The 20,310-nt window shown below is 46.5% G+C and overlaps 2 protein-coding genes across 7 annotated transcripts in view; one reads left to right on the top strand and one right to left on the bottom strand.

The window, feature by feature from the left end:
- Positions 1–1,212, bottom strand: part of TRAPPC12 (trafficking protein particle complex 12) — a 108,164-nt gene extending 106,952 nt beyond the window's left edge. For 2 of the 3 annotated variants that reach the window (XM_031654904.1, XM_031654906.1), the window contains exon 1: positions 1,057–1,212. Coding sequence is in view for 1 of the 3 variants with exons in the window: in XM_031654905.1 (XP_031510765.1) it covers positions 1,019–1,176 (158 nt within the window). In the remaining 2 variants the exon portion in view is untranslated. Of the gene's footprint in view, positions 1–1,018 lie in introns of all 3 variants that reach the window. The other variant, XM_031654905.1, reaches the window with a different exon arrangement.
- A 1,712-nt stretch (positions 1,213–2,924) lies between these two features.
- The window catches only part of EIPR1 (EARP complex and GARP complex interacting protein 1), a 171,706-nt gene continuing 154,320 nt past the window's right edge, over positions 2,925–20,310 (top strand). For 2 of the 4 annotated variants that reach the window (XM_003908237.5, XM_009183639.4), the window contains exon 1: positions 2,925–3,204. In XM_003908237.5, coding sequence (XP_003908286.1) covers positions 3,163–3,204 — 42 coding nt within the window. In that variant the 5' untranslated portion in view covers positions 2,925–3,162. Of the gene's footprint in view, positions 3,205–19,669; positions 19,817–20,310 lie in introns of those variants that run through there. The other 2 variants (XM_009183640.4, XM_021924491.2) reach the window with 2 other exon arrangements.

Here is a 20,310-nt window from a genome sequence, read left to right as displayed (position 1 = left end):
ATACCTTTCTTCTAAGTCCTAAAAGAAAAAGCAGGCTGGACACAGTGGCTCACGCCTGTAATCCCAGCACTTTGGGAGGCCAAGGCAGGCACATCACAAGGTCAGGAGATCGAGACCATCCTGGCTAACATGGTGAAACGCCGTCTCTACTAAAATACAAAAAATTAGCCAGGCGTGGTGGCGGGCGCCTGTAGACCCAGCTACTTGGGAGGCTGAGGCAGGAGAATCACTTGAACCCAGGAGAAGAGGTTGCAGTGAGCTGAGATCGTGCCACTGCATTCCAGCCTGGCGACAGAACAAGACTCCATCTCAAAAAAGAGAAAAAAACAGTGGAAATAAACACTGCTTGTAGACACAGTAATAAGTAAATAAGTAGACTGTGGTATACTAAAACATAAAATATTAAAATAGCAGTAAAAATCAGTGGTGAACTGTTCCATATCTAACATATAAATTATGTTTGGATCTCGCAAATACAATTTTGCACAAAGAATGAGTAGAAAAATAAACAGCATGACTGTATATTCAAAAACATGTTAATGAAACAAAAGTGTTGAATCCAAACACTTTTTTGTGTTTGGCAGGCAGGTCATTAGTAACCTCTTTCCGCAGGAGGGTGAATTAAGCCTAAGAGAAGTTAAGGGGCTTGCTGGGGGGCCAGGCTGGCACCGAGCCTGGAGCTGGGGGTCTCGGGGACGCCTGGACGCGCGCCAGCGGGTAGCTTCCCGCCCGCTTCGCACCAGCTTCCCCTCCCTGTAACCTCCGCGGGCTGCAGAGACGCTTCCAGCCCTCTGCAGACGTGGAGCGCGAGGGCCGCGGCGGCGTGGAGCCTGGCACAAGGCCCGCGGAGCACAGACGCCCTCGGGTGGCAGGCGACCCCGCGCCCGGACCCCACGCCCACTCTAGCATCGGCCCCAGAGAAGATCCCCCGGGCTGAGGCCGAGGCCGGCGTGCTCCCTCCCCGAGGAGGCTCTACACGGTCCCATCCCCTCTTGACTGCCGAGGCCCTGATCCTCACCTGCCACCCGCCCACTGGGGCTGGGGGAAGGGGGTCACCTGCGGGCGTGACCAGGGTCCAAGAAGGTGACAGAAGCCGGGAATCGGAGAGGAACCAGCAGCCCGGGCAGCCCTTTGCGCCTGCGCGTGCCGGGCCGCGGCACGCCTACTTCCGCGCATGCCTGGTGCAGGAACCCGTGGCCATGGTCCCAGGCCGGAAATGGGGTTCGTTTCCGGTTCGTCTGCTGCGAGCGGGGCCTGGAGCCCAAGATGTGAACGCGTCTAGGCAACCAGGAGCCGGTAGTTGAGGGAAACGGACCCTGTACTTGGAAATGGGAACGGAGACAACACTGCATCTAGCCTGATTCTGCCACTCAGAGGCAATAGGCAAGCCTGTGGCAGATGCGGCGGGTGAAAGGGAGTCCCTTAGGCTATTTTTATTGGCCAGCATAGCCTAGAAATCAGTGTTTCTAGGGATTTGTCTTTGTGTTTATCTGTATTTTGTAAGTTTCTTACCATGCAGCTGCAGTAGTTGCATAATAAAATTGATGATAAAGATATCAGTGATAGGTGGGTGGATTTAATCCCGAAGTATGAAGGCCCTGTTAGCTCCGCAATATAGGCAAACGGAGCGGTTGAAAAGGATTACTCTCACGTCTGGGCCATTGCTTACTTGCTTTCTTACTTTTCTTACTTTTTCTTTCTTTCCTTTTTTTTTTAGACCGAGTCGCCCAGGCTGGAGTGCAGTGGCGCGATCTCGGTTCACTGCAACCTCCCCCTCCCAGGTTCAAGCGATTCTCCTGCCTCAGCCTCCCGAGTGGCTGGGATTACAGGCGCGTGCCACCACGCCCGGCTAATTTTTGTATTTTTTGTAGTGAGGGGGTTTCACTGTGTTGGCCAGGCAGGTCTTGAACTCCTGACCTTGTTATCCACCCGCCTCGGCCTCCCAAAGTGCTGGGATCACAAGCGTGAGCCACCGCGCCCGGCCTGCTTGATTTCTAATGTAATCTCTAAAATCTCATCCACTCAACAGATATTCATCCAGCCTTAACTCCATACCACGTGCCGTGCTCAACTGAGCAAAACCAGGCCCAACCATTTCCGTCACGGAGATCAATAAAGGGTAGAGGGGAAAGCTAATCACAGAAATTGAGGAAAGGTGCGGGTCCTGGAAGCCCCGGTGGAAAAGGCTAGGGGCGTGATACAGCTATGATGTATTTTGGAGTCCTTGCAATGCCATTTCTGCTGGCCCAAGGCCAGGGCAGGGACTTTGGGCGGGATGCGTAAGACTGGCGGTCTCTCCACCACAAGTCTTCATTCTTTGGAGACCTCTAGGAACCCCAGGGCCTTCCCTTCCGACTCCCATTCGGAGGCATATGCTGGTCCAGGACCACCAGTGGTGAAGTGCCGGCTTTCATGATAATCCCATCCTTGGTAGGGCTTCCTTTGCCACACAGTGCTGGGCACCTGCAGAAATACATTTGGCATGGCCCTGACTTAGAGCACCTGGGGCCGAACCTAAGGGAGTCAGACAGCTCAGGTGCCCATCCTGGCTACTCAGTGGACCAATGCGCGCTGCGACTGTGTTACTCAACTTTGCAGCATCTCATCTGTAAAATGGAAGTGTAACCGCTTACTCATAGGGTTGGATGAAGCTTCCTATGGCACTGCGTGTGAAGCGCTGACCCAGCGCTCAGGAACGCCAAGTACAGTACAAATGACAATACATGGTGGCGCCCAACTACGGCGCGAGCGATTCTTAGATGCGATGGCTAGCTAAGGCTAATCGCCGCTTGCTGCCGACGGTCTGCGCCCAGAGCCAGCCTCCGCAGTCCGCTCCGCCCACCACCTTATTTCTTCTTGGCCGGGTTCTCGCCTCCAGTAGCCAGCGCGCTGAGAGCCCGGATGTGAGCCCAAGTGAGCATGCGCAAAAGCCAGCGCCGCTGCCATTGGTCGCTGGTGAGGAACAGATTGATGACACATCCGAAAAATAGGAAGTGGCCACTACGGAAGCTGTTCTGGTCCAGAAAGGCTGCCAGTTTGGAGTCGTTTGCTGCGCGGAAGGAATGAATGGGCGCTGGGAACACGCCCGCGAGGTGGGGACGCGCCGGCCGTAGCGAGGGCCTTAGCGTGTGAGTGGCCGGGGTCTGGTCGCTTCCCCGCAGCATGGAGGACGATGCACCAGTGATCTACGGGCTGGAGTTCCAGGTGGGTCACTCGGAGGGCGGCAGGTGCTGCTCGGCCTGGCTGGTGACAGCATGAGCGGTCCCATGGTGACTTCGGTTTGCAGATCTCCCACCAGCCCTGCAAGGACCCGTGTCTAGTTCCCATTTTGCAGAGGAGTAAACTGAGGCTTCAGGAGGTTAAACGGTTGTAGTGGATAACAGGGTTGGCACAGCCGGCCTGCCTCCTTCCCCTTCACATCCTGTCCCGAACATGACTTCTGACCTGGAAGTTCTCACTCACTTTGGTGGACTCATTTGCTTACACGCCTACCTTTTCCTCTAGAATTTGAGTTCCTTAAGGTAGGGACTGTATGTTGTTTTAAAAAAAATCGTTTGATTTTAAAACAATTTAAAGTATTTAGAAGAGTTGCAAAGATACATAGAAAGTTCTTTACCCTCCACCCAGCTTCCCTTAATGTTACCACTTTACATAACCATGATACATTTATCAAAGCTTAGAAATTAACATTGGTACACTAATATTAAGTGTACCACTAATATTAAGTATTACTTAATAATTAATAATTAAGTATTAAGTAACTGTCTTCGGATTTAACTGTTTTCACACTAGTGGGGGCCTATTTTTTATCTTGTAGTTTCCAGTGCTTATTCTTGACTGTCACATAGTAGGTGTTCAACAAATGACTATCAACTGAATGAGCCCCCAGAGCATAAGCAATGCACATGGCAGTTCAGGACAGCAAGAGAGCTGATGTGGATAGAGCAAATGCGTCAGGGGGAGTGAGGTAGGGAATGAGATGAGTGGGGGAGGAAGATGACGATTGTATAGGGCCTGTTAGAGCCCTGTACTGGTTTTCATCTATTCAAGTAGCTTTTGAGAATGTATTATGCCTAAAGCACTGAAGGACAGATAAAGAGATAGAAACACAGTTCACTGCCACATGAAATACTTGATACATAATTTTGTGCAGCAGTATGTGTTAAAGATATAAATGATGTCTGTTTTTTTTTTTTTTTTTTGAGATGGAATCTTGCTCTGTTGCCCAAGCTAGAGTGCAGTGGTGTGATCTCGGGTCACTGCAAGCTCCACCTCCCGGGTTCAAGCGATTCTCCTGTCTCAGCCTCCCGAGTAGCTGGGATTACAGGCATCCACCACCACACCCAACTAATTTTTGTATTTTTAGTAGATAACGGGATTTCACCTCTTGGCCTGGCTGGTCTTGAACTCCTGACCTTGTGTTCTGCCCACCTCGGCCTCCCAAAGTATTGGGATCACAGGCATGAGCCACTGTACCCAGCCCATGTCTGCTTTTAAGTAGGTTACAGTCAGAGAGGCAGCAGAGTTAGTAAAATAATATATGCTACCCAGACACCTAAGTTTTAAATCTTGACTCTAGCACTTATTAACTATGTGACCTTGGGCCTCAGTTTCCTTGCCAATAAAATAAGCATCTCCCCGCCACCACCCAGTGGCTGTTATGAAATTAAATGAGTTAATACACTTAACTGAAGCACTTAGAACCGTGCCTGGCACATAGTGTGTTCAATAAGTGTTGTTCTAATTGTTATAATGAGAGAAAATTCTTTTTTTTTTTCTTTGTAGAAATGGGGTTTCGCCATGTTGCCCAGGCTGGTCTCACACTCCTGAGCTCGAGCGATCTGCCCGCCTCGGCCTTGCAAAGTGCTGGGATTACAGTCATGAGCCAGCGCACCCTGCCTAAGACAAAATTCTTACAAATAAATTTTGTACAGGGCAGCAGCTAAGTGTCCTATGTAATAAACTAGGCTATAGGATTTGACCAGTGGCTGTATCACATTCACAAGGCTGATGGCTTAACTACCAGTGATTTAGCTCTGGACTTTGTGTCACTCTGCTTAACACTGTACAAATATTTCGTTTAATTCTCACAGCAATCATTATTGGTAGGTGTTATTGTTCCTGTTTTATAGATGAAGAAACAGGCTCAGAGAGAACAGTTACCTGTCCAAGGCCACTTAACTAGTAAATGATAGACCTTGAATTCTGACCTAGTTAGGCTTTTAACCCAAACTGACCTCAAAGCCCCTTACCTGCTAAGTTCTACTGCTTTTTCCTTAACTAGATATACATAGGAATACATGGGGAGAGACCACATGGGTAGACAGAAGGTTCCATAATCTTGTACTGCTTGAAGGTGCATACTCTGCCAGTGCTACTTAATATAACTTCTTGATCTCCTTAAGAAATCTCTCAAAAAACCCAGAGGATTTTATCTTCAGCATCTTTGTATCTTTGAGGTTAACTGAAATGTCATTTTCTGAGATTTGAAAAATGAATGAAATCGATTCTCCTAAGGGAGTCAAATATATTATTGGATTTTCTTCTTTATCTTAAAAGAAGTAGCTGACTTTTGCTGCTTGGATTTTATTGGATAGTACCATGGACCAAGACTTTCTTGAGTTTGAAGAACCATCATTGCAGTAAACAAGAACTGAAAACGATAGCCTTTTTTTTTTTTTTTGCTTGTCAGTGACATTCAAATCCCATGGAAAACACTTTACATGAAAAGATAGAGATCTGATTCTTGACCACTGAGTGAAGGTAATGAGACTTGAAAGGTAAAGGGCAATACTACAACTGCAAATAAAAGAAGACCAACATAGAGGGTTGTTAAGATCGCAAAATGCCGAGCAAATTCATCATAATGATTCTGGATTTTTTCATAATTATATTTGAAATGCATGAAATTTCAAATGATATTTGAAATGCTTTTGCACACTTTTAGTTTACTGGTCAGTAGAAATCCATTTTCTCAAAATGAGTTTAATGAATACTTGTCAATTAACAAAACAGTAGTTCTTTGTGACTATCTCAAAGTATATACAAACAGTATGACTTCTGTCCTGCAATCATGTTTCTTTGAACTTTTGACATAAATAGACCTTCTTTAGTTGTGTGGGTCAAATCTCCATGTGGCAAACATGCCTAGTGATGGGAAGAGTGAACCTCTAGGCAGCAGTGGCTTTGCCCATGTGTAGGTCTGGGGGCAGGCATGTGACTAAGATGGACCAGCGGCCAGCAGGGCCTGCAGGTGTGGGCAGAGTGAGGGCTGCGTCTGTCAATTCCCATTTGAGCCCACTGCTGCCAAGTGAGCTGGGCCAGACCAGAAAGGATGGCCAGGGTGGGAAGGTGGGTGACAATGATGACTTGGGCTTGTTTCAAGTCACTTTCCCTTAGGTTTACCACCAAAACCAGTAAGCAAGCAGGGCAGGTTGTAAGCCACACAAGGGTATGAGTGCCTCCTTCCTGTTCTGGGAGGTTCTCCTGGAGTCCTGAGATCAGTGCAGTCAGGTCACAGGGCAAAGAGACCAAGGGCTTTTGGCTTTTTGTGCCATCAGGCTGAGGGACAGATGGACCAGGCCAGCGCTCAAGGGTCTGCCTGTTGCCAAGTGAGGAAAGAGTTTTGAAATGGAAGATAGAGGTTAAATTTTCTTTTCTTTTTTCTTTTTTTGAGACGGAGTCTCGCTCTATCACCCAGGCTGGAGTGCAGTGGTGGGATCTTGGTTCACTGCAAGCTCCGCCTCCCAGGTTCACACCCTTCTCCTGCCTCAGCCTCCTGAGTAGCTGGGACTACAGGCGCCCGCCACCATGCCTGGCTAATTTTTTGTATTTTTAGTAGAGATGGAGTTTCAGTGTGTTAGCCAGGATGGTCTCGATCTCCTGAGCTTGTGATCCACCTGCCTCGGCCTCCCAAAGTGCTGGGATTACAGGCGTGAGCCACCACACCCAGCCTAGAGATTAAATTTTCAAATGCTTTTTTATATCCATGGAACTGATAATTTGGTCTTAGGATTTTTCTCTTTTGATCTCTTTGGTCAGTTACGTTAATAGCTTTTTAAATATTGGCCCAGCCTTTGCATCCTTAGAAAGAATTCCATTTGATTGTGGAATAGTCCTCTGCTGGATTCGGTTTATGAGTCGTTTACTTAAAATTTTCACATTATTATCTGTGTATTTTCTTGGTTGAGTTTTGTTTCACTGCTATGCTGACTGCGTAAAAAGCACTTGGGAATTTTCCTTCTGTTTCTGTGTTGGAAATAACTGAAGGTAGTGATGGTGTTGCCTGCTCCTAAGGCATGGTGCTCTTACGACATTGACTTTTTAATCTGTGGTAAGTTACATTTTCCTGGAAAATCCATAATTTATTCAGTAGACAAATATTTATTTATTCCCTGCAATAAGGCACTATTGTATGTGCCTGGAACACAGCATAGGAGGAAACAGACAAAATCCCAACCCTCGTGGATTTATGCACCCAAGAGGCACCCTTGCAGAGGCATTTCTGTAGAGGAGCGAAGTCTCTGAGAATTGAGGATTTGTCTTTTAGGTTGTTCCCATTTTTTTTTTTTTTTTTTTTTTAATTTCATCAGTTGAATTTTTTTTGTTAATTTTTTATTTATTTTTATTTTTACTTATATTTTGGGACAGAATCTCGCTGTGTCGCCCAGACTGGAGCGCAGTGGTGCAGTCTTGGCTCACTGAAACCTCCACCTCCCAGGTTCAAGCAATTCTCCTGCCTCAGCCTCCTGAGTAGCTGGGATTATTGGCGTGTGCCACCACATCCGGCTAAGTTTTGTATTTTTAGTAGGGATGGGGTTTCACCATGTTGGTCAGGATGGTCTCGAATTCGTGACCTCATGATCTGTCTGCCTCAGCCTCCCAAAGTTCTGGGATTACAGGCGTGAGCCACCATGCCCGGCCAGTTAAAATTTTTAATACAAAATTTTAAAAACAATTTCCATTCATTTGCTCAATACTTTTTTTTTTTTTTTTTTTTTTTTAGAAGGAGTCTGGCTCTGTCACCCAGGCTGGAGTGCAGTGGCGCGATCTCGGCTCACTGCAAGCTCCGCCTCCCGGATTCACACCATTCTCCTGCCTCAGCCTCCCAAGTAGCTGGGACTGCAGACGCCTGCCGCCACACCCGGCTAATTTTTTGCATTTTTAGTAGAGATGGGGTTTCACCATGTTAGCCAGGATGGTCTCGATCTCCTGACCTCATGATCCACCCGCCTCGGCCTCCCAAAGTGCTGGGATTACAGGCGTGAGCCACCATGCCCGGCCTGCTCAGCATTTTTCTTTCTTTCTTTTTTTTTTTTTTTGAGACTGAGTTTCGCTCTCGTTGCCCAGGCTGGAGTGCAATGGCGCAATCTTGGCTCACCACAACCTCCGCCTCCCAGGTTCAATCTGCCTCAGCCTCCCGAGTAGCTGAGATTTCAGGCATGCACCACCATGCCCGGCTAATTTTTTTGTATTTTTAGTAGAGATGGGGTTTCTCCATGTTGGTCAGGCTGGTATTGAACTCCTGACCTGAGGTGATCCTCCCGCCTCGACCTCCCAAAGTGCTGGGATTACAGACTTGAGCCACTGTGCCCGGCCCATTGCTAAGCATTTTGCTGTCTTAATTACCCTCTATGTTCTTCTTCTGTCTTTTATTTGCAGTTGCTTAATTATTTGTTTCCATTCTTTTTATTAATACAAGCATTTTAAGCACATGGATTTTCTTTCGAACATTCACTTCTTGATTTTATTGTTTTGTGGATGTTTTGCAGCTTTGAATTTAATTTTGAATTTCAGGTCAAATTTCTTTTTTGATCTGAAATTCGTTGGAGGGACCTTTCTCAGTTCTGTCCCTGTTGCCTGCTGTGTTTGGGGGCTGTCTGTCTTTGTGTCCTTTCCACTGCACACTTCCTCCTTGTGCTGGAAGTTTTCATTTCCATCTATGTGTCTTGCGTTGTCTTGCCATATCTTCTTTGAGCTCTGTTTGCATTTTTCTCTTTTACTTTTCTTTTCTTTTTTCTTTTGAAACAAGGTTTTGCTGTCACCTAGGCTATAGTGCAGTGGTACAATCTCAGCTCACTGCAACCTCTGCCTCCTGGGTTCAAGAGATTCTCCTGCCTCAGCCTCCCAAGTAGTTGTGATTACAGGTGCACGCCACCATACCCAGCTATTTTTGTATTTTTCATAGAGACAGGGTTTTGCCATGTTGGCCATGGCAAAGGTTGGCCAGGCTGGTTTTGAACTCCCGACCTCAAGTGATCCTCCCACCTTGGCTTCCCAAAGTGCTGGAATTACAAGTGTGAGCCACCATGCCGGGCCTCTTTTTAAAACAGTTTTTTTGAGACAAGGTCTTGCTCTGTTGCCCAGGCTGTAGTGCAGTAGTGCGATCATGGCTCATGGCAGCCTGGAACTCTTGGGCCCAAGCCATCCCCTGGCTTCAGCCTCCCAAGTAGCTGAGACTACAGGCCCAGCTCATTTATTATTTATTTATTTATTTATTTATTTATCTCTATCTATCTATCTAGTCAATCACTTAATTAATCAATGAGATGGGGGTCTCATCATATTGTCCAGGCTGGTCTTATACTCCTGGACTCAAGCAATCTTTCCACCTTGGCCTCTTACAGTTGTGGAATTACAGTCTTGAGCCACCACACCCAGCTTCTTCTTTTTTTTAATTAAAATGATTTTTAAATTGATGCATATTAAATGTATATAGTTTCAGGGTATATGTGATAAGTTAATACATTCGTATGATTGTAAAAATCAAATCAGTGTATCTGAGATATCCATCATCTTAAGTACTTGTTTCTTCTTTGTGTCAGAACCATTCAAACTATTCTCTTTTAGCTATTTTGAAATGTACGATAGACTATTGTAAACTGTGGTGAACCTGCTGATATACCAAACACTATGCCTTATTTCGTCTATCCAACTGTATATTTGTACCTGTTAACCAACTTTTCTTCATCTAAGCCACCTGCTACTTTTCTCAGTCTCTGGTAACCATCAGTCGACTCCATCTTCAGAAGCTCCACTTTGTTTTTTAGCTCCCACAGATGACTGAGAACATGTGTTGTCTTTCTGTGCTTGGCTTAGTTCACTTCACAGAATGACCTCCAGTTCCATCCATGTTGCTGCTAATGACAGGATTTCATTCTTTTTTCTTTCTTTCTTTCTTTGTGAGACAGGGTCTCACTCTGTCATCCAGGCTGGAGTGCAGTGGTGTGATCGCGGCTCACTGCACCTTGCCTCTCAGGCTCAATTGATCCTCCCGCGTCAGGCCCCGGAGTAGCTGAGACTACAGGTGCACATCATCACACCAGGTTAATTTTTTTGTGTGTTTTTTGTAGAGATGGGATTTCGTCATGTTGCTCAGGCTGGTCTCGAACTCCTGAGCTCAAGCAATCCTCCTGCCTTGGATTCCCAAAGTGCAGGGATTACAGGCATGAGCCACTGTCCGTGGCAATTTTATTCTTTTTTGTGACTGAGTAATATTCCACTGTGTACGTATACCACATTTTCTTTATTCATCTGTTGATGGGCACTTAGATTGATTCCATGTCTTGGCTCTTGTGAACGATGCTGCAGTGTACCCGAAGGTGCAGGTATCTCTTCAACATACTGATTTTCTTTCCTTCGATTATCTGCCCAGTCGTGGGATTGCTGGATGATATGGTAGCTCTAGTTTTAGTTTTTTGAGGAAACGCCATACTCTTTTCCATAATGACTGTACTAATTTATATTCCCATCAGTAGCATATGAGGGCTCCCTTTCTCTACATCCTTGCCAGCATCTGCTATTGTCTGTCTTTTTAATAAAAATTATTCTAACTGGGTGAAATGATATCTCATTGTGGTTTTCATTTACATTTCTCTGACAATTAGTGATGTTGAGCATTTTTTTTATATACCTATTGGCCATTTGTGTATCTTCTTTTGAGAAATATCTGTTCAGATCTTTTGCCCAGTTTTTAATTGAGTTATTTTATTTTATTTTAGTTTTTGCTGTTGAGTTGTCTGAGCTTCTTTTTTTTTTTTTTTTTTGAGACGGAGTCTCGCTCTGTCGCCCAGGCTGGAGTGCAGTGGCTGGATCTCAGCTCACTGCAAGCTCCGCCTCCCGGGTTTATGCCATTCTCCTGCCTCAGCCTCCTGAGTAACTGGGACTACAGGCGCCCACCACCTCGCCCGGCTAGTTTTTTTGTATTTTTTTAGTAGAGATGGGGTTTCACTGTGTTAGCCAGGATGGTCTCGATCTCCTGACCTCGTGATCCACCCGTCTCGACCTCCCAAAGTGCTGGGATTACAGGCTTGAGCCACCGTGCCCGGCCGTCTGAGCTTCTTATATGTTGTGGTTATTAATCCCTTGACAGATGGATATTTGCAAATCTTCACCCCATTCTGTGTCTTTTTCTTTTCTTATCTATTTTTTTGAGACGTGGTCTCACTCTGTCAAGCAGGCTGGAGTGCAGGGGTGCAGTCTCTGCTCATGGCAGCCTTGGTGCTCCAGCCTCCCATCTCAGCCTCTTGAGTAGCTGGGACTACAGGTGCACACCTCCACACTTGGCTGACTTTTATATTTTATGTAGAGACGGGATTTCAGCATGTTGCCCAGGCTGGTCCCAAACTCTTGAGCTCAAGCCCACCTTGAGGCCCACCTTGGCCTCCCAAAATATTGGGATTATAGGCATGAGCCACCATGCCTGGCTGCTTGTCTTTTCTTCTCTTCCCTGTTTTTAGAAAGACGATTCCTCCATTAAGTTTTACGAGTTTTGTTGATACGTTTGATTACAATTTTCAGCTACCCTGTGTCAATACTGTGTCAACACAAAAACTTTGTGTTTTCCATCCTTTGATGTCTTTTTCTGTTTTTCTTGCCTGCCCGTCTCCCTTTGTAGAGCCTTTGCTTGGCGCCTGTGCTCATTTCTTTTGATCGCTGGTCTTTTCATGGTGAATCTTTCCTGGTCCAGCAGGATCTATATGTGGAGCTGGGCCCGGCCCCCATCGCGGGCTGGCAGGAGTGCTGACAACATGCCGTTGTGTTTGTGAGGAAATTCTTTGAGCTGTCATTTACCCCAAGCCAAAGGAGAAGGGCAGATGCAGGCCGCCCAGGATGCAACGCGTCTCTCCTCAGCTTGAAGAGCCAGAAACAGCTTCCTGAGAAGACACCAGGCGTCCCTGCCTGCCTACTCTCCTTCCTACCATGTGGTGTGTGGGAAGCACCTGGCCCCAGCCCGGTCACCTGTTGCCGTTGTCCCCTCCAGGGGGACATTGCCCATTTCAGCATTGCTTCCAGGGCATGCACGTGGTCCAGGGACTGCTGCCTGGGTGTGTGGGGCTGTGGCTCCCCCAGCCCGCCTCCAGCACCTGCTCCCTCTTGACCTCAGCAGCCAATGCCGTCTGTCTTCAGATACTATGCCTTTGGATTGTAGATGTCTCTGAGTTTCACTGTAGATGGAGTTTATATTTCCGTTTTTTCTTCTCCTTTTTTTTTTTGAGACAGAATCTTGCTCTGTCGCCCAGGCTGGAGTGCAATGGCCTGATCGCCTTCTCCTTCCTGCTTTTGTGTGATTTCCCAGAGTCTGAGAGGAAAGAAATGAAGTCTTCAGCCCACTGCTTAAAACCTGAAGTCCAGATTTGACTTGATAAAGTAGCTTTTGTGGCGAGGTTTAGGGTAAACTGGAACATGGACTCAGTCAGGAAAATTGGTTAAGAGGTTGTTAAAATGTAATTTAAGCACAGAATGGGGAGAGGAGGGTAGGGATGGAGAGTGCTGGAAGAGCCAGAGCCCAGGTATTGGGTGTGGGGCTGGGAGGGAGGGGCTCACCCCTGTGTGTGTGAATGGGGCAGGCTGGAGGGAGGCACTCATCCCCCTGTCTATGAATGGGGCAAGCTGTGGGAGAGGGGCTCATCCCCCTGTCTATGAATGGGGCAGGCTGGAGGGAGGGGCTCATCCCCCTGTCTATGAATGGGGCAGGCTGGAGGGAGGGGTTCATCCCCTTGTGTATGAATAGGGCAAGTTGTGGGGGCGGGGCTCACCCCCGTGTGTATGAATGGGGCAAGCTGGAGGGAGGGGCTCATTCCTTTGTGATGAAAGGGGCTGGTGGGACTGGGGAGGGACAGGGACCAGAAGGGTAGTAGAAGTCCAAGCTTAGTTGAGTGGACGTGCCCAGGGGCACTTAGTGCAGGTCTGGCTCGGGCAGTGTAGGAGGTGCCTGGGCATTAGATTCACATTTGGAAAGCATGGGCCTAACTTACAGAAGAGGGAGCATGCCTAAGACGAAGGTGTGGATAAGAAAAGTCAGAATCGAACTCCAGAAGCAAAAATGTAGGTGAAAGGAGAAAGAAGAGCGTGAGGCCATTGGGAAGGCCTTGCAGGGTGTGCAGAGTGTGGAGGTGCCGGTGCGAGGGAGTCCAAGGGCTTGGGCAGGATCAGAGGGTGGAGGCACCCGTGCGAGGGAGTCTGAGGGCTTGGGCAGGGTCAGAGGGTGGAGGCACCCGTGCGAGGGAGTCTGAGGGCTTGGGCAGGGTTGGCGCTGGTGGCGGCTGTTGGGTCTGACAGTTGGGTGACTGATGACTGAGTTGGGGTCATGACGGTCAGCACAGGGTGAGGAACTGGGCGCAGCTGACTGGAAGGGCTGGAAGGGCACTCCTTGCCTGCTTACCCATCGTTACATCTGCTGTGAGTGGAAGGACGGAGATAGGGGAATAGCTTGGGAGGGACATTGAGTCAAAGACAGTTTTAAATTTTTTTCCCCCGTGGAGAAGGAGACATGTGAGCTATTAACTAAGAAGCCAGAGAAGAGGGAGAGGTGGAGAGCAGAATGGCTGTTATGGGGGGGTTCCTGGAAGCCAGAGATGGCTCTGTTTCCTTGGGGACCCGTGAGTGAGTTCTTTCATTGCAGCTTAGGGGGCTAGGCTTGCACGAGGGGCTTGCGAAGAGATTACTGGTAATATCTGCCCCAGGCAATACAAAATGGAGGCGATGAGGGTGGAATGAAAGCACCTTAGCTATGTGGAAAGGCTTGGACTTCAACAGGTAAGTGCAGGAGCGAATGAATGAATGTGTGTTAGGGCTTCTGGGCTCTCAGAAATAGAGCTTCACCACCTCAGTTTTCCTGGAGGGTTTATTTTCCTTTTAATGCACTTCAATTCTTTGACTACATTTTTTCTTTTGGGTGTAGATGAGAAATGGGTATTTAGGTAACACAGAATGGGGCAGTTACGACTTTGCCCCCTTTCCTTCTTTTCCTTTGTTTCTTCTCTTCTTCCCTCCTCCCTTCTCATCTCCTTCCTTCCGCCTCCCCTTTTCCCGCACTTTCCCCTTCCTGACGGTGTCCTGGTGTTTGGTGAGCAGCGCTCTGTAGTGGTCCTTTCTGGAGGGAGACTCTCAGTGTAGGAGAGCAGGTTCATCTGCCCCTGGCCTGTGTCTCCCCTGCTTCAAGCACAGGCCCCTTTCCACCTGCCGTCCTTAAACCTTCTAAGCGGGAGAATTCTGATAGCAAGCTTTAGTGGACATGGTTTGCTAGCTGTTTCTGGTAACCACTTACTTGCTTAACCTAGTAAGCAAATGAATACAGTTGTGAGTTTCCCAAGGGAATGGTGTGCACTCAGTTAATATGTCTAGGTACTGATATTTCTACCTTCTCCGAGTAGTCATAAGGTTCCTGATGATTCTTTCCTGCTATGATCCTGAACTCTCAGCATTTCCAGTTCCTTTGCCTGGTTTGGTTCCCTACAGGGTGTTGGCAGACTAGAAATTTGGCTTTGTGAGAAAAACACCTTGGCCTGTCTTTTCCTTTTCTCTTTTTTTTTGAGATGGAGTCTTACTCTTGTCGCCCAGGCTGGAGTGCAATGGCACGATCTTGGCTCACTGTAACCTCTGCCTCCCAGGTCCAAGTGATTCTCCTGCCTTAGCCTCTTGAGTAGCTGAGATTACAGGTGCCCACCACCACATCCAGCTAAGTTTTGTATTTTTAGTAGGGACGGATTTCACCATGTTGGCCAGGCTGGTCTCGAACTCCTGACCTCAGGTGATCCGCTCGCCTTGGCCTCCCAAAGTGCTGGGATTACAGGCATGAGCCACTGCGCCCGGCCTCACCTTGGCCTTTCTTTATGAGAACTGGGGAAAACGCATGGAATTTCTATTATAAAGTGACCTGTATGCCAACTTCTACCAAGTGTGCCATTTGTGTTGCCGTCTACCCTACTTTACCGTGAGAGCCATAGCCGGGCTGAACGTTGGGAGTGTGGGTTCTTTTTCCCCTTTAGTAGCTTCCAGGCAGAGGCCAAGTCACATGACCTTGCTGGTCCTCAGTTTCTTTATGTACTAAATGGAAATAATCCTCATCCTGTCTTCCTGTGTACTTCATTGAATTATGAGGGTGAACCAAGACAGAATATGTGGAAATGTTTTTTGACATATTATACCATAAAAATTTGATCTTTTATCGTAAGGTCATTGGAACACCTGTAAAACGATCATTCTGACTAGACTTAGTGGTCATTTTATCATTACTTTAATCGAAGAGGTAGAGTGATACACATAGAGATCTGTCACCAGAATGGCCCAAATTAAATAATTTTTGGAAAGCTCTTAAACTTTTTATTTCACTGTGATTTTTAAAGATACATTTTAGATATGTCTATACAAATGATTTTCCGTTTCCATTTCTTTTTAAGAAGTGTCTTTTCTTGTATGAGCTTGAATAAGATAGTTCCAAATTTGCAATGCTTTTCTAAAACTACATCCTCTTCACTCCGTCTGAAACAGATGATCTATTTAGACTTGTTTTTCTGCCTGCTTACCATGATTCCTCTCCAGGTATGCAGCTCTCAGCTCTGCAAATTGCTTTACAGTGGAGTAAATTGAATGCTGGTTCATTATTGTCACTCAAGTAGCTTCTGCATTTTCTGAATTGCCCTTCGTTTTTCAGTATGATAGCCACTGATACAATTTGCTTATTTTTGGTTTTCTTCTATTTTCAAGTGATGGCATTTAATCCTGCCTTCTGTCTAACTTGGAGCTCCTGGGTTCATTTTGATAAATGTTAATATGTTGTTATTATGGTCTGTGCCAGAGTTTTTGATACTTAATCGTCTATCATCTTGTCTTTTAATCTTTTTGAGTCTGTGTTTCCTCTCTCCTAATGAGAGTCTAAGTTTCCTGAGGGCAGAGGTGGCGCCTCGTACCTCTTTAATGCCTCCACTGTACCTGCTACTAGGCAACCCTTCATCACTGACTTGAGGCATAGACAAGCTTTTCTGTGGAAAGTAGTCATTCCCCTTCAGGTGGGTCCTCTCCTGGGGGCTGTTTTTGGGGCCTTTTGGGCTTTTTAACGTCCAGGGTGACAACACAGTCCTGCATTTGAAAATCGTGGTGTTCTTGTCTGAAGGTGGACCTGTCCAGTGTTCGCTCTCCTGACCTGGGCTCAGCCTCGGAGCCACCAGGGCTTTGTCTTTCAGGAATGGCTTGAACTCCTCCTCACCAGAGTCGTCTTTCTCCAAGCCAGAGTCAGAGGCTCTGTGAACTTGCTAATAATTATATGCAAAGTTTTCTGTGCATATATGCACAGTTTTGGCAGAAGGCCTATAACTGGCTCCAAAAATTGTCCAGGGAAGTTGCAGCAGAGGGTAGAGGGATACCGACAGTGGGACTCTTAAAGGCTCCTTGAAGAGCTGAGTTGACCCGCACAGGTATTTTCTCCAGGTGTCTAATCATGGACATGTTGCTCTAGACATGCGTATTCTTGGTTTTTTTAAAATGTATTTTAGCTGCCGAAGTTTTGTGCTGCTATTTTGGGAAGGCTGGAAACATAGATAATATTGGTTATGTTTTCTAAGAATAGTTCATGAAATTGTTCTCTCTCAACTTTTTTTTTGCAATGGACACCCAAGAGATGTCATTGTTTTGCTCTAGCTGTGGAAACCAAGTCAAAACTAGGCAGACTAAATGGTCAGGGCAACTGTTCACTTGTTTCTCTTACCTGGTTTTGAAAGAAATGAATCAAAACACCGGAAAGAACATGTATGAGTTGGATGTGAACGCCGACGAGGTGGGAATTGGGTGTCAGGTGTGTTCGGAGCTCCATATGGGAAGGGGGCGTGACTGAATGGGGGTGTTTAGTGAACTGTATGGTGCAGGGTTAGTTTCCTGTTGCTGCCATAACAAAGTCCCACAAACATAGTGGCTCAAAATAACATTATTTGATTATTTTACAGTTCTTGTAGGTCACAAACCCAAAATGAATCTCCCTGGGCTAAAGTCAAGACATAAGTAGGTCTCTGTTACTTCTTGGAGGCACTAGGGGAGAATCTGTGTCTTCCCCTTTTTTAACTTTCAGGGGCACCCACATTCCTTGGCTCATGGACTCTGTTAAAAGAAAAACTTAGCTGAATTAAATGTAAAGGCGTTTAATTGAACAATGATCAATTCGTGAACTGGGCAGCCCCCAGAATCACAGCTGATTCAGAGAGACTCCAGGGATGCCTTGTGGTCAGAACAAATTTATAAACAAAAAAAGGGAAGTGACACACAGAAATGGGAAGTGCGGTACAGAAACAGCTGCATGGTTTACAGGCTGGAGTTTGCCTTATTTGAACACAGGTTGAACACTCAGCAGTGTATGAGTGGTTGAAGTATGGCTGCTGGGATTGGCCAAGACTCAGGTGTTACAGGTGCAGGCTCCTAAGTTAAGTTCTTAGTCTTGTCTACATATTAAGTTAGGTTGTGGTTCATCCACAAGGACTCAAATATAGAAGCATGGAGTCCTTCTCAGGCCATATTTAGTTTGCTTTAACAACTCCCTCATTCATCTTCAAATCCAGCAACAGCCACCGGGTCCTCCTCACAGCTGCCGTTGTTACTGGTGGAAGGTGTCCAGATTTTTGGCATCTTGAGCAAAGAATTGGACAAAACACACAAAGTGAGGAAAAAATGAAGCAACAAAAGCAGAGTGTTACTGAAAATGAAAGTACACTCCATGGGGTGGGATTGGGCCGAACAGCCGCTCAAGGGCCCCGAATACAGAATCTTCTCAGGTCCAAATACCCGCTAGAGCTTTCCCATTGGCCCCTTGGTGTTTACCCCGTGTAAATGAAGTGATGGCCCACAATCAGTGTGATTGGTTGTGGAAAGCAACCAATCAGAGGCTACAGTGAAGTTACAAAGTTACAGCCTTATCCAAACGTCTGATTGGTTTGCAAAAAGCAACCAATCAGAGGTACTTTCAACTTCTCTACTGCCATGCAGAAAAGGTGAGGGTTTGCAAAGGGTGTAGCCTCTAGTCCTGTTGTTACTTGGGTGTAGAAAATTAGGGTTTTCCTTTCAGTTTAGTTCTAGGAAGTCAGCGTGAGTTGGCCTTAGGTTCCCTGCCTCCAGATTCTGTTCTCCTGCCTCACCACCTCTCTGGTTCTCTTTTCTGTGGTCGCATTTCTCTGGAACTACAGCCAGGGAAGGTTTTCTGATTTCAGTGACCCACATGATTAAATAATCCAGGATAGCCTCCTCATCTCAAGGTCCTTAATTTAAGCACATCGGCAGAGCCCGTTTACCGCGTAAGTTAACATTCACAGGTTCTGGGGATTAGAATGTGGATATGGGTGGAGGGCCATTATTATGCTGGCCACAGGGACGTGATCCAGGTGCAGTTAATGCTTGTCCTAAAACAGAGATGGATTTGAATTTATAAGCCTGCAGTGCTAGTCACAGCTGTAGTAACCAGTTGTATAACTTTTTCCTCTAAGCCTCAGGTTCATCACCTGAGATCTTAGTTTTATCTTCTAATTATTAAACATATTAACCATAGCTATTGCAACTCAGGCTGTTGTATACAGCCTGCATTTCTCTTTCAGGAAATCCAGCCACTTCTGAGATTGTTAGAGGCTGATAGCTCTCAGCTGGGCCCTGCTCCAGGCATTGCCCTCAGCTGAACAAAGGCACGTTGCCCAAGGTCACACCCCTCCTCGGGGACAGCCTGCATCCAGTGACTGACCCATGGGGGTAGGGGTTGGGTGGTATAAAACCCTGGCCATTTGGCCTTAACTCTGAAGGGCCATCCAGCTCTAGAGCTCCCCATTGGATTGGCTGAGGCCTCCATTGCAGATGTGATGCATTTCATCTTCTCCCTCAGCCCAGCCCTTCCTCCTTCACCCCAATATGGAAGAGTTCCCAGGAGCACTCTCTAGCAAGTCTCCTTTACATACCTTTAGAGCTTTAGAGCTTGCTTCCCAGGGAATCTGTTTGAATCCTCTGTAGCCCTTTTTCTGTTGGTGGTTGTTTCTTTTGGTTTTTTATTTTGGTTTTGTCTTATTGTATGACTGGCTATTTTAATTATTTATTTATTTTATTTTATTTAGACAGCGTCTTGTTCGGTCGCCCAGGCTAGAGTGCAGTGGTGTGATCATGGCTTGTGGTAACCTCAATCTCCTGGGCTCAAGTGATCCTCCTGCCCCAGCCTCTTGAGTAGCTAAGTCAACAGGCATGAGACACCATGCCCAGCTAATTTTTACAATTTTTTTTTTTGGCAGAGATGGAGTCTTGCTATATTGCCCAGATTGGTTGGCCAGAACTCCTGGCCTCAAGTGATCTTACTGCCTCAGTCTCCCAAACTGCTGAGATAAGAGGTGTGAGCCACCATGCTTGGCCTTATGACTGGCTAGTTTTGATTAAATGTTGAACATTTTTCTGTGTCGGATTTTAGAAACTTTGGATGTTATCTTCCTCCAGAGGATTGACTTCTGGCAGGAGTCTGGCTAGCCTAAGAGCACTGACCTGCTCCAATCAGGATTGAGATGACTTGGAGCTTTAGCCTGTGCAGGTTGGTCTAATTCTAGTTTGCCTTTACTCCTGGGCTGTATACCTGTGGGGTTAGTGCTTTACAGGCTTTTCTCCCAGGTGGACCCTGTGCTTGGGTTTTTGTGCCCTGAGCTCCAGGAGTCTGTCAAAGCTCTCATCAGCATCAGCCTACCAGCCACGCTTTCCAGATTGGCAGATGCCTTGAGGTGAAGAGTGACTAGGTGTTGGGCTTCCCCGCTAGGCTTCCTCCTGTCCTGGATCTTGGCATTTCTTCGTTGCCTTGGTAGTTCTCTGAGGCTGTGAAACAGATTCAGGTTATTCCTTTAGTTTTTCTTAGTTGTTATCTGCAGAAGAGTTGGTTTAAACCCCCTACTCTGCTATTGCTGGAAGCTATTTTCTGCTGTATTGTTGAAGTATAATTTGTTTAACCAGTCTTTTACTGTTGAAATAATAGTTTTACTAAAAAATAAACATTGATGTGTACATAATTTACATCTTTATTGTTTGATTTTTTAC

The sequence above is a fragment of the Papio anubis genome, chromosome 14 (assembly GCF_008728515.1).
Source record: "Papio anubis isolate 15944 chromosome 14, Panubis1.0, whole genome shotgun sequence".
NCBI classification, from domain to species: domain Eukaryota; kingdom Metazoa; phylum Chordata; class Mammalia; order Primates; family Cercopithecidae; genus Papio; species Papio anubis.
Note: the sequence above shows the minus strand (reverse complement) of the source record. Positions and strands in the feature narration are given on the sequence as shown.